General features: G+C 30.8%; 1 protein-coding gene across 1 annotated transcript; it reads left to right on the top strand.

Moving 5' to 3' along the window:
• Positions 1–235: 235 nt before the first annotated feature.
• On the top strand, positions 236–8546 carry LOC139899538 (glycerol-3-phosphate 2-O-acyltransferase 6-like). The gene is made up of 2 exons (XM_071882368.1): positions 236–853; positions 7542–8546. Exons 1-2 carry the CDS (start codon positions 236–238, stop codon positions 8412–8414), a joined length of 1491 nt encoding a protein of 496 aa, XP_071738469.1. The 3' UTR covers positions 8415–8546.
• The last annotated feature ends 5331 nt before the right edge of the window (positions 8547–13877 follow it).

The following is a 13877-nucleotide window of genomic DNA, read 5'->3' as shown; positions in this document are numbered from 1 at the left end:
AACTTCGTTTTCTCTAATAAAATATTAACCTTTTAATCTTTTGAAAGAGGTTTAAGTTTTCTTCTCTTTGTATGGTCATAATAAAACCTCGCAATTATTACCAGAAATAATTAAAATAAAAATAAAAATTATTGGTAGTAAATGTTTCTATCTCCCAACTTCTTTCTCTACCCACTTTACATAATATATTTATAGCTCAACGTACTCAAACAACTTTCATGCCATATTTTTCACAATGTCTCCACATCTCGATTTCGAACTCATCTCGAAATGCAGTACGAAATCGAGAAGCAACCAAACCATTGTGTCTGATCTCAACGGCACCCTTCTCGTTTCTCGCAACCCTTTCCCTTACTACTTCCTCATTGCCTTAGAAGCCGGAAGCATATTCCGCGCTTTAATTTTATTACTCGTTTTCCCATTTATTTACATAACTTCCCTCTTTTCAGAATCAACCGCTACAAGTATCTACATTTTCATCTCATTCGCCTGGTTGAGAATTCGTGATGTGGAACTTGTATCAAGCTCGGTTCTACCTCGATTCTATGTGAGTGATGTTCGGCCCGATTCATGGAACGTGTTTAACTCATTCAGGAAAAGGTATGTGGTTACCTCAACTCCAAGGGTTATGGTTGAACATTTTGTGAAGAATTTTTTAGGGGCTGATAAAGTGTTAGGGACAGAACTTGAGGTTTCTAAATATGGTCGAGCCACTGGGTTTGTTAAGGAGCCAGGTGTGATTGTGGGTCAGCTCAAAAAAGCTGCCATTTTACAGGAATTTGAAGCTTCTAATTTGCCTGATTTGTGTATTGGAGATGGTGAGACTGACAAAGATTTCATGTCCATTTGCAAGGTACGTATTATTTCTATTTTATTATCATTTCATTTCATTTCCATTTTATTTTACCATTATTTTAAAACATTTATATTTAATTAATTCTATATTACTCTTGTAACTCTCATTTTTTGTTCGATAAAGAAATCGAAAATTATCCTCTATACTAAAACACAAAACCTAAATGAAAAGTAACCTTGTGTTGACATTAGTTATTATGTCTTTTTCCAATTTTTTTTTAACTTATTACCCCCCGTCGCTGAGCTTCATAATTCGTTACTACTAATGCACTACTTGTTTATTGTTCCTTACAGTAAAATTATTAAAATAAAATAATTAATTTATGATTATTATATGGAAAGAATCTTATGGAGTTTAATTATTAGAGATGATGATTGTTAACAATGTATTTTTCGTTCCTTTATTACATGGAGAAAATATATTTGTATTTATCTTTTTGAATATAAATAATATATCTAAATACCAACCGAAGTATTACTCCGTATTTTATTGTCACAATTGCATTCATTTATTTAGTCAATTAGTCATGTGCATTGTACATGACTTTTTCCACAATCTGAGATCGATCGTACGACCTTTGTAATCTTGGTTTGTTTTTTCTTATCATCATTAACTTTGTCAAGATCGGTATTAATACCCATCGTTTATTAATGGGTCCAATATAACTCATATTGATCAGCCGCAACGATATGCACAGTGTATGAAATAATCGATCGACAATCAGAAAGAAAACAAGATCAGGATTTAGTTTTTTGTTTGATAATGGAAACAAAGTAGGACTTGGTTAGTATACCGTTAAAGCCATGAATGTTGGAGTATCTTTATTTGTTCTCTTAATAATATAGTATTATAGATCATCGATTTCATTATAATGTCTCATAAAAAGATTCGTATTTCACTTTATTTTTGTTTTTGGCCATTGTACTAGAAACACATTGATAGAAAGAAAAACCATTTTTAGAACGGAGTTTACAAAATGTTTGCTATATAATGATTAAGATAAAATATATGTTGTGCAGGATGAACAAAAACATATTACACAATTTTAATTACTTGATTGCTTGAAACTCATGATAAACTATAAGACCATAGATAATGGAAACCGGGTACGTGAAGTAGATATGAGATACTTTCGAGTTATGACGTTGACATGACAATAATGGAGGAAGTGAAGAGCTGTAATGGGAAAAGTTGTTGGGTGGGTTTTAGGGCGTTTATGGGTAATTATTAAAATTTGATTGGTAAATAATAAAAGTGGAACAAAGAAATAACACCAACCAATTAGCATTTGCCAACTCACCTTCTTTCCCCCCTCCCTCGTGTGTTTCACATTCACCAGTGTTCTCCGTGAATTTGCCCACAAACATCCATTATGGGCGTTTACTTGACATGTATGAGTGAAAATGAAAACCAACGCTACATTATCCATGGTTTATCATATTCTTCTTATGTCCCACTATATTAGTTAATTTCTTTTTAATTGTTTCATAATAATTATCTACTATTAAAAAAATTGACTATATTTATTATATTTTCCTCAATTAAAATTTAAATACAAACCAGTACAGATATTTAAAATTTTCGTTGGAAAAAAGGAAATTTAGGATTACTTAATGATAATAACGTGCAAAAAATAAATCGTAGTCCCTCCGTACAAATTTGTTAGTCTATATAATTGTCAACTATTAAATATTAAATACAAAAAAAAAAATTTTTTTGTCTACAACTAGAATTTGAAATACATAAGTAATTTTTCTTAAAGTAATTAGTTTAGGGTAAGAGTATCACTATGTGCAAAGGTAAGTAGTAATTGCAACTTTTAAACTATGTACTCCGTAATTATTAATTTAAAATGAAAAGAATAAATAAAAAATACACACTTCAATACATAACCAAAAAGTTACAGAAGTAACGAACGTGCACATTAGAAAAGTCATGTATTGAATTTATATATATATATATATATATATATATATATATATATATATATATATATATATATATATATATATATATATATATATATATATATATATATAGTGGTAGGATCAAGAGGGAAGTAACCAATCGGGGGAAGCGGGGGGAAGCAAAAACTTTTTTTTTTCTTCGTTTTTTGAAAAAACTTTGTTCACGAACATTATAGATGAGATGAAAATATTAACATTTAGTAGAGACACTTTGTAATAAATGTTTTTATTTTGGCGGGAAAACGCTCGAAGAAGTAATATATAACAATTATCGTGTTTTTCGAGCGTATATTGAGGTTTTAGCTATTGGAGTTTAGATATTAGGGTTTAGATATTAGGGTTTACAGGGTTTAGATATTAGGCTTTAGAAATTTAGGGTTTAGGGTTTAGATTTAGGGTTTAGATTTAGGATTTAGATTTAGTTTTTAACACGAACGGTTTAGAGTTTAGGGTTTAGAGTTTAAGGTTTGGTATTTTGGGTTTATGGAATAAACCCAAAACACCAAACCCTAAACCCTAAACTTTAAATCGGGCTAAATTTTACTTCACAAAACATGAAGAAAAAAAAACGTTCATATTTTTCACGAACAATATTATCTTGAATGTTATTTTTGTCGATCGTTTTCCCGCCTAAATAATAACATTCATCACGAAGTGTCTTTTCTAAATGTTCATATTTTAGTGTGATTTTGATGCCGGAAAAAAAAAATTTCAAAAAAAACGAGAATTTTTTTTTTTTGCTTCTCCTCGCTTCCCCCCGATTGGTTACTTCCCCATTGATCCAAAACACCAAACCCTAAACCCAAAACACCAAACCCTAAACCCTAAACCGTTCGTGTTAAAAATTCAATCTAAATCCTAAATCTAAACCCTAAATCTAAACCCTAAACCCTAAATTTCTAAACCTAATATCTAAACCCTAATATCTAAACCCCAATAGCTAAAACCTCAAAATACGCTCGAAAAACACGATAATTGTTATATATTACTTCTTCGAGCGTTTTCCCGCCAAAATAAAAACATTTATCACAAAGTGTCTCTACTAAATGTTCATATTTTCATCTCATCTATAATGTTCGTGAACAAAGTTTTTTCAAAAAACGAAAAAAAAAAAAATTTTGCTTCCCCCCGCTTCCCCCGAATGGTTACTTCCTTCTTGATCCTACCACTATATATATATATATATATATATATATATATATATATATATATATATATATATATATATATATATATATATATATATATATATATATATATTCTCAATAATTTACAGCATTGCTATTGCTAACGACATTATATGATATCTTGAAAGGGGTTGTTGAAAGCTTTAATCAATGGCCATGTAACTTTAATACTTTTGTTCCGCTAGCCGTCACTATCTTTATGTAATTTCCATTAATCAATTAATTATTTAACATGACAGACAACGTAAATGTATTTCTTTTTTCTTTTTTTAATATTGAATCTACACTAAGAAATGAAATGTCACTCAAACACAGTTTATTGAATAGTTTTTCTGTCCATAAACAGGTCCTTAATTTAATATTGTTATATATGATTTATGATTTATGATTTATAGAAGAATGTTAACCAAAAAATTGAAAAAGTTACAAATTAGTGAATAAAAGGTCGGAGACTTCCTATTTTTATGCTTAGACCACTCCAAACCATGACATGCTTCTTCAGAAAGACCGAGTGCCATATCAACACTTTCTAAAAAAGCCTGAAAAGACAGACCGCTACCAACCATTATATACTTCTTAAAAAGTAATGGACCCACAATATTACTAAAACATAAAAATAAATAATGTTTGGACCCTGCATCACCACATATTATAAAAACATATAAATAGATAATGCTTGAGGACCCACTTGTTGAGTTACTTCCCGTCTTCATAGTTCTCCAAAAGGACTATTTTGAAATTATGATTTAAAATGATGGATAAAGACATGCACATGACTATGGTGTTTTTTTTAAAAAGTATAAGACACACCCAAAGACTACACCGTTGGTAGTGGTCTTAGAAGCATAGTCCGTATTTATGTTGAGTAGTAGTCCAAAGGACCACATGAGTTGGTTGATCATTAACTCCAACCCAATTATTGTTTCCGCGATCTAGGTACAAGTGTAATTGCACAAATCTTAACATGTTACAAATCTTAACATGTGACATACTTATACAGTTATATTTATGTAGTACCACTAAAATATATAAATAAATAATTAATAATGTAACTTATATCACCAATTAATATATTTTGCAAAGGCATTTATCGCTTTATTAATTATATGGTTGCATAATGGTAATGCTATTATATAGCGGCATAAACAAAGTAATCTCATCATTTAAGAAGTTGTGAATTTAGAATCTAGATGTTGACATTTGTGTATATACGTTGAAAGTAGTTGATTGTGTGAGTTTATTTTAAAAAAAATATATAAAATAATAATAATAATAATCTATCTTTGGACTTTCAAATATATATTTTTTTAACACACACACACACTATATTATATGATATAGTGATCATGCATATTTTACCACGGGGTTTAATATGCCTGCTCAACACGTTAGAAGGGTGGGGTTTAAGGATCTTAGAACGAGGCTTTTCGATCCAGCTACCGTGAATAACCCTGGCCGATATGATGATGTCGGCGGGGTGGCCAAGTGATTAAGTCCACCTTTTAATGACGATCGTCGATTAAAAGGCCCCAAATAAGGTCGTAGGTGCTAGTTAATCAAGAAACTAACATGTTAACCTTGAGAAGATGCTAGATGATGTTGTTACGTAAGACGTGTAGCAGATGATGGTTACGTAACGTGATGATGTTTAGAATGATAGTTAGGGTTTATATATATAGGCAAACCCTAATTCTAGAACCATCCGAGATAATGGTAATCCTTTCCATAACAAACTCCCCCGAATCACGGGTGTAATTATGGAAAAGATATTCACTTGATAGCCAAGTAATCGCTGTTCCGAAAACAAAGGCATTAGATACGAATCCGCATACCGCATAACGCACATGAGCACACGCATACGCACCCTAGAGGTGCCCGCATAGATATGGGGTGCGCATGCGGATTGCGGTATCATTATGTCCCCCCAGTTTGATGTTATATGGCGCAAGACATATGACATCAAACTATTAAGCGGAAAAAACAAGAAAAGGGCTAGCATTCAATGTTCCGCGTGCGTTTCGAGGTCATTTAATGCCTGTCACTGTCGCAGAAAACCATTCGACTGACAAGACGTAAAGTGGCAGTTGGCAGGCGCGTGACAGCCACACGCTCATAGGTAACCATACCCAACTGACATCCACGCGCGCACTTAAAATGCAACCCGTTGATCGCGTAACACGTGTACAGCCATGATCAACCCATGACTCCAAATCGTCACTATAAATAGCCCAAATTCACACACATTTCCATTTTTCAGCTCCAAGCTTCCCCAATAAGCTGCTATATTCAATTCCGATCAAATCCTAAATACTCCGGCCACCGTCTAAAGGTTAGTAATTCTCCAACCACTCTATAGAAAATGACTAAGGCTAACGAGACCTATGTAGATAGTGTTAGATCGATTATAGAGCAGAAACACATTTATTACTTAGTCAAACAATACTCACCGTTAGCGAAGTACAATCCGGTGCCACCCTTGTCTAATCAGCGTGCTCACGAGCCACCGGAGAAGAAGGTGGCCATCTACGAACATGCGTTCAAGCACGGCAACTTTAGGGTTCCCCCCTCCGACTTTTTCCTAGGCGTACTAGACCACTTCAGAGTGGGATTAGAGCAACTACACCCTTATGCCATAGGTAAAATAGTACTGTTTGAGATGTGGTGCGTCGCACTCAACAAGGTACCGCTTGTTAAAGTTTTCTGTCATCTATACCGCTTGGCCAATCACCACAAATCCTGGTTCACCTTCTTCGCCCGACAAAATTTCACAAAAACCCCAAAGTCGAATGCGGGTAACTGGAAAGAAACGTTCTTTTACATTGACCAAACTGTAGTTGGTATCAATTTTCCGCAAACGCTTATATGGTGCGAGAAGGTGGAGAAGGATGTGAACAAAACACCGGTCCTTGATGACGAGGAAACAAAGCTATTGACGGAGTGCGCTAACGCACAGCTGGTGCACCGGTCATACGGGAACGTAATGTTGCGGTTAGGGAAGATCTCCGCACACTGGCCATGGGAAGATGTGCGTCCAGCCATAGTCGGACCGGATGGAAAGGGTAGGAATAGTATGATCACGTACGAATATAACAGTTTGCTATTTATATATGCTAACGCATGCGTACATATTTATATATATAAATATAAAGACAAATTTAGCTACTGTTTGGGACAAGTTAATACTGATTAAAATGTCTAAAAAAACTAATACGTTTTAAATATAAAAAAGTTATCATAAAATAGATAGTTCAAGCATATGCTTTTAATATATGTTTTTATATTTGAAAATTTTAGATTGGGTTCGAACAAGGGTCCCTCATATCATGAGTGCAAATTGGCCATTGAATTCAATTTAATTCACGTACGTAATAAAGGAGAGTTGTGACAATGAAAATCAAATTTCTTATAGTTTAATTTAAAAATTATATTATAAACGATTTACCATTTATATAATTTATGGTTTTGTGTGAGCAGTAATTTGAACATTGTTGTAGTAACATCATATACTAATGGTTAAATGGTTAATTGCAGGAAGGATATATGGTACCGAAAATTAGATGCGATCCTATACCAAGGGACAAGCTTCAAAGTCCGATTATTTTTCACGAAGGACGGCTCGTGCAAAGACCTACACCACTCGTGGCTCTACTGACCTTCTTGTGGATGCCGATAGGCATTTTCTTATCGATTCTTAGAGTTTACCTCAATATACCATTACCCGAAAGGATTGTGTATTACAACTACAAGATCCTGGGAATCAAACTAGTTGTTAAGGGTACCCCTCCACCCCCTCCCTCAAAAGGCCAAAGTGGGGTACTATTTGTGTGCAATCATCGTGCGGTTATTGACCCTGTCGTCACCGCTGTCGCTTTAGGAAGAAAGATTAGTTGTGTGACTTATAGCATTAGTAAATTCTCCGAGTTGATATCTCCAATTAAAGCGGTGGCACTGGCAAGAGAAAGAGATAAAGACGCGAAGCATATCAAGCAATTGTTAGAAGAAGGTGATTTGGTCATTTGTCCAGAGGGAACAACTTGCAGAGAACCTTTCTTGCTTAGGTTCAGCGCTCTTTTCGCTGAGCTCACGGATAGGATAGTACCAGTTGCTATCAATACAAAGCAAGGTGTGTTTTATGGAACAACAGCTCGTGGGCACAAGTTTTTGGACCCTTATTTTGTGTATATGAATCCTAGGCCGACGTATGAGATAACTTTCTTGAATCAACTACCACCAGAGCTCACATGTAAAGGTGGAAAATCGTCATTTGAGGTGGCTAATTATATTCAAAGGGTAATAGGGGATACACTTGGATTTGAATGTACTAATCTGACTAGGAAGGATAAGTACGCGATGATGGCTGGAACAGATGGTCGTGTCGATAGCAAGAAAGGCAAGTCTCTTTAGTTGAAGATTCGAAGGTGATTTGATTTGGATAGTTTGTTGTGGTTATTTTTTCAAATAAAATGTATTAACACGATTTAAGGGTTGTTTATATTCGTGATTAAATTATTATTTGTATATTAGAATGTGATTTATATAGAGATTATTATTAATATTTTTATTTATTTACTGGTTAGAAGCTTGTTCTGTGTTTCAGTTGTGTGACATTAGTTTCGACTTTGGTTCCCAATTTCACAAACTCTATGTAACATATATGGGTTTATACCGATGGCCCAAATATGCCTAGAGATGTTCATGGCCTCATGGGCCACTTTATACCGATGGCCCAAATATGGCTAGAGATGTTCATGGCCTCATGGGTCACTTTATGAGTTGATGGTTTCCATGAGCTTGGTAGAAAGTTGTGTTCTTTAACCCTTTTCACAACTGTAAGACCAATTCCATCGGCCCGTGCTCAAAGCTTGTCACCAGCACACTTTCTAACGACCCGTCCTAATTCATTTGGACGAATACATTACATTTGGTTACATCGCGAGGTACTTGACCTCTATATGATACATTTTTCCAACATTGCATTCGTTTTTAAAAGACAAATTTTCTTTACATCGAAAGTTGACGGCATGCATACCATATCATAATATAACCAACTATAATTGACTTAATAATAATCTTGATGAACTCAACGACTCGAATGCAACGTCTTTTGAAATATGTCATGAATGACTCCAAGTAATATCTCTAATATGAGCAAATGCACAGCGGAAGATTTTTTTCATACCTGAGAATAAACATGCTTTCAAGTGTCAACCAAAAGGTTGGTGAGTTCATTAGTTTATCATAATCATTCATTTTCATCATTTTAATAGACCACAAGATTTCATATATTGTCACGCGTAACTCGCGAATTAAAATTCATTCATATGGATTGAACACCTGGTAACCGACCTTAACAGGATGCATATAGAATATCCCCATCATTCCGGGACTCACATCAGACATGATAAATCGAAGTACTAAAGCGGTTCAAATTCTCTGACTGGGGCTGGTTAGTGCCCATAGATCTTTCTTTAGGATTCGCGTCAATTAGGAGCTCGGTTTCCTAATTCTTAGATTACTAGACTAAAAGGGGTGATATCCGGTGTACTCATAATAACTCATTCGTAGAATGTTTTTAAGTACTTGTGTCTATTTCGTCAAACATTTATAAAAGCATTTCATGTATTCGTAGTTCAAAATATATTTCAAAAACATTTAATAAAGCAGTTGTAAAAACAGCGCATGTATTCTAGTCCCAAAAATGTAAAGAGTAAAAGGAATCAAATGAACTCACGATACTGTATTTTGTAGTAAAAATACATATGACGACATTGAACAATGCAAGGTTGGCCTCGGATTCACGAACCTATATCATTTGTATATATATTAAAACATATATTCGCATTCGAACAAATTTATACATTATTATTAGTGTTATAATTTTTATATTAATAACTTACATACTTTTCATTATTTAATTAAATGTGTTAATTTTATATATATCTTAAATAAATGAAAATATTAATATAATTAAGTTATGTGTAATAAATATATATTTTTATATAAAGATCATTTGTTACATTTAAAATTATAAGTATACTAAATTAAGGGTAATAATAATAATAAGAATAATAATAATAATAATAATAATAATAATAATAATAATAATAATAATAATAATAATAATAATAATAATAATGAAAATGTTATTTTTTAAAAATAAATGAAAATTTTATTAAGGATAATAACTTTAATAATAATGATAATTTTTCAAAAGGGACATTTTTAATAATAATAACAAAATGATAGTTTTTCTAATAATGATTCTTTTAATAATAATATAGGTGTAAAATAATAATAATACTAGTAGTAAAAATGGTAATAATAATAATAATAATATAGTTGTAAAAATAATAATTTTTAATAATAACAATTTCATTAATGGTATTCATATCTATAATAATAATAATAATGATGATATAGATACTAATACTTATAATTATAAGACTATTATTCATGATATTAGTAATAATGCCACTAATACTAACAATAATATTTATTGTTTTTTTTATGATAATACTAACAATAATTATAAGACTCTTACAGGTACGTATGCCCGCACTATAGCGTTTTAATGAGTTTTTCTTGGCCGGAGGTCCTTTAGGAAGCAATCTCTTGGCTCTCGAGTAGAGGGTGGGACGATCTTATCTAGTCGCGGGTTCTATACCCGCGGGTGGAGTAGTGACTTCCCTCTAATCTAGAGTTCGAGGAATGATTGTCTACACTCCACCTCCCCCATACCCTACACTCGTGGGATTGGGTATTGTTGTTGTTGTTGTTGTTGTTGTTTATGATAATAACACTTACATTTTTAATCTTAGTAATAATAATATTTAATCTAATATTAACAATACTTAATTAATAATATTAATAATGATCATAATAATAACCATAATAATAATAATCATAATAATAATAATAAATGATGACTAATAATCATAATAATAATAAAAAATAAAAAATATAGGATAAGAGTGTATACCCTTAAAATATCTTTTCTAAAAACAATTGTCCCATATGAGACTCGAACCCAAGACCTCTCGAACACCCGACAACACTCCTCACCACTCCACCAGTTTAGTTTTTCTGATTGATAACCCAAATAGAAATATATAACCCGCGTATATTTTGTGATTTTCATCTTCTTCCCCAACAAACAAATCGGCTAGAAAGGTTTAATTATTAAAATGGCGAATTTAATTTTGTTTAGGACTTATAAACAACCAGTAAAATCTATAGTTATGTTCTTGATTAACAAAAAAAAAATTAAAAAAAATAAAAAAATATAAAAGGGCTGCTCCCTGCCCGTCGCTGTTTTGGTTAAAAAAAAATTGATTTCATACTCGTGATCATTTTAGACAAAAGTTATATCACGAATTATGTTTGAAATCACACCTAGAAACTTTCTCAACTATCAATTTAACAGGAAACATCAAAATGAGTTTGAATTTTAACGATGAACAAAGTTTGACTTTCAAGAACTGAAACTTTGACTCGACAATTGAGGCTCGATATGAAAAATTGGAATATGAAACTTTCCAGAAAGTTTAAGTGAAAGTTTTAGAACAGAACTGCATTAGTAGATTTTGAAATAAAACAAGAATTCGAAGTTTTAGAAATTTGGAATAAGAACAGAGGTGTTTGCTCATTTTAGATATTTTTTATTTAATTCAATTGAATTAAAGTTGTTTCTGTAAACTCGATTTAATATGAAGGTGTAAGAATTCAATGGTTTCTGTCAAATGAGCTAATGGTTCGTTTTATAACTGGATGAATTCAACAAATCATATAAGTCAGTGAATAAAAAAAAGATGATACAGACATCAAACAGATTTGGGATTTGTTGTTTGGATGGAAGTCTGATTAGTACGAATTGTATCAATTATCTACAGATGGAAAGTGATGTGAAACTGATATCTGATCCTGAATCCAGTTAATCGATTTTTATATAAATATTACTAATAATTAATAATTATAATTATGTTAATAATAATAATAATAAAATTAATAATAATAATAATAATAATAATAATATGATGATATCACATATAATTAATAATAATCTTACTAAGTTTGATCATAATTAATAATAATGATAATAATAATATTATTAATGATACTAACAATAATATTAGTTATAGTATTATTAATATTATTAATGATAATAATGTAATAATAATAATACAATAACTTATACATATCAAGTATCACATTTATATATATATATATATATATATTAGGAATAATAATATTAATAATACAAAATATTAATATTAATATTAATATTAATATTAACATTAATATATATATATATATAAATAAATATATATATATATATATATATATATATATATATATATATATATATATATATATTAGGAATAATAATATTAATAATACAAATATTAATATTAATATTAACATTAATATTAATAATGAAAGTATTGATCATATAATTAATATATACTTTAACTTGTAATTATAATATATTAACCTTACATTATGTAATACATCTATTGAATATTTAATATTTATATGTTTTATATATGTTACAACATAATAATTATTAGTAGAAATCATTTATATATGTTTCTCTTATATAGATTCATAATATTATTATATATATTATTATATGTTCATTTTAATAATAACTTAATTATGTTGTTTATTATTTTACATTGATGAAAGTGTATTTTTTTATTTATTTAAAAATATTTATATATATATATATATATATATATATATATATATATATATATACACATTTTTATTTATACTGAATTGTTCGTGAATCGTCGGATATAGTCAAGGGTTAAATGCTTTCATGAAATAGTTCAAAAAATTCTAAAATTTAATCTAATAGACTTTGCTTATCATGTTGAAACCATATAAATATTAAGTTTAAATTTGGTCGAAAATTTTCGGGTCGTCACAGTACCTACCCGTTAAAGAAATTTCGTCCCGAAATTTGATTCGGATGGTCATGGATGACAATAAAAATGTTTTCATGGCGAATATGAATTGATAAATAGAGTTTTATCCTCATTGAGTAATACTGATAAAATAATTCGATTACTCGAATAGTACGAATGAAGCTATCACTAAATAGTGAAATAAGAAAGACATGTTTCATCATAACTTTTGACTAGTCATGGTTGAATTCTGGAATTCAAGGGATTTAGAGATAATCTTCGAAATCTATAAGATTTGATTCTTAGGGATTTAATGGAATTAGGATCTCTTTAATTAAATGCGGTCATCTGTCTCGGTTGCTACGTCTGATTTTTCCTTTATAAATTAAACTTTTCCGTTCCAATATTCTCACCATTCCTATACTTTCTTTCTTAGTTCATACATCCAAAAGATTTTGAAAATGCTTAATCCCATTCTAATCCTTGATATTTTCCTAATTATAATTTCTGTCATCCTTCTTTTCAATCTTTCACCAGAAAATCTGATTACTTCTACTATTACCTTGGGGTGATACTATTCCTACTTTTACTGTGTCTTTATATTGCTATTCGTATTAATATCCACGGTTTGTAATTTATGTGTTGTTATTGGGATTTATATTCTCCCTTATATTTTGGAGTCCCTACTTCCGTCTTCTATAATCATTGTCATTCACAGTTAATGCTATCTCTTATTTGTTGCGATGTATACCCCATTTTTATTTCAGAGCTTCATGCTTTTGTTTTCTTTTCGCAAGTAATGGTCCAGAATTCGTAGGTACGAAGTTTCGAATTATCATAATATACAAGGTAGAAAGTAAAAGTAGTATCACGATTTGATTTGTCAAATTACCAGAATATCCGGAAGAAAACCGAATCATCAAGAAATATTTTCTTGATATTTTTGAGGTTAAATAGA

The sequence above is a fragment of the Rutidosis leptorrhynchoides genome, chromosome 3 (assembly GCF_046630445.1).
Source record: "Rutidosis leptorrhynchoides isolate AG116_Rl617_1_P2 chromosome 3, CSIRO_AGI_Rlap_v1, whole genome shotgun sequence".
NCBI classification, from domain to species: domain Eukaryota; kingdom Viridiplantae; phylum Streptophyta; class Magnoliopsida; order Asterales; family Asteraceae; genus Rutidosis; species Rutidosis leptorrhynchoides.
The sequence above is the reverse complement of the archived record's forward strand: the minus strand, read 5'-3'. Positions and strand labels throughout refer to the sequence as shown.

Coding starts and splice junctions, on each gene's coding strand:
- LOC139899538 (XM_071882368.1), top strand. CDS start 236: ATGTCTCCACATCTCGATTTCGAACTCATCTCGAAATGCAGTACGAAA. Junction 854..7,541: donor ATTTCATGTCCATTTGCAAG/GTACGTATTATT, acceptor GGTTAATTGCAG/GAAGGATATATGGTACCGAA.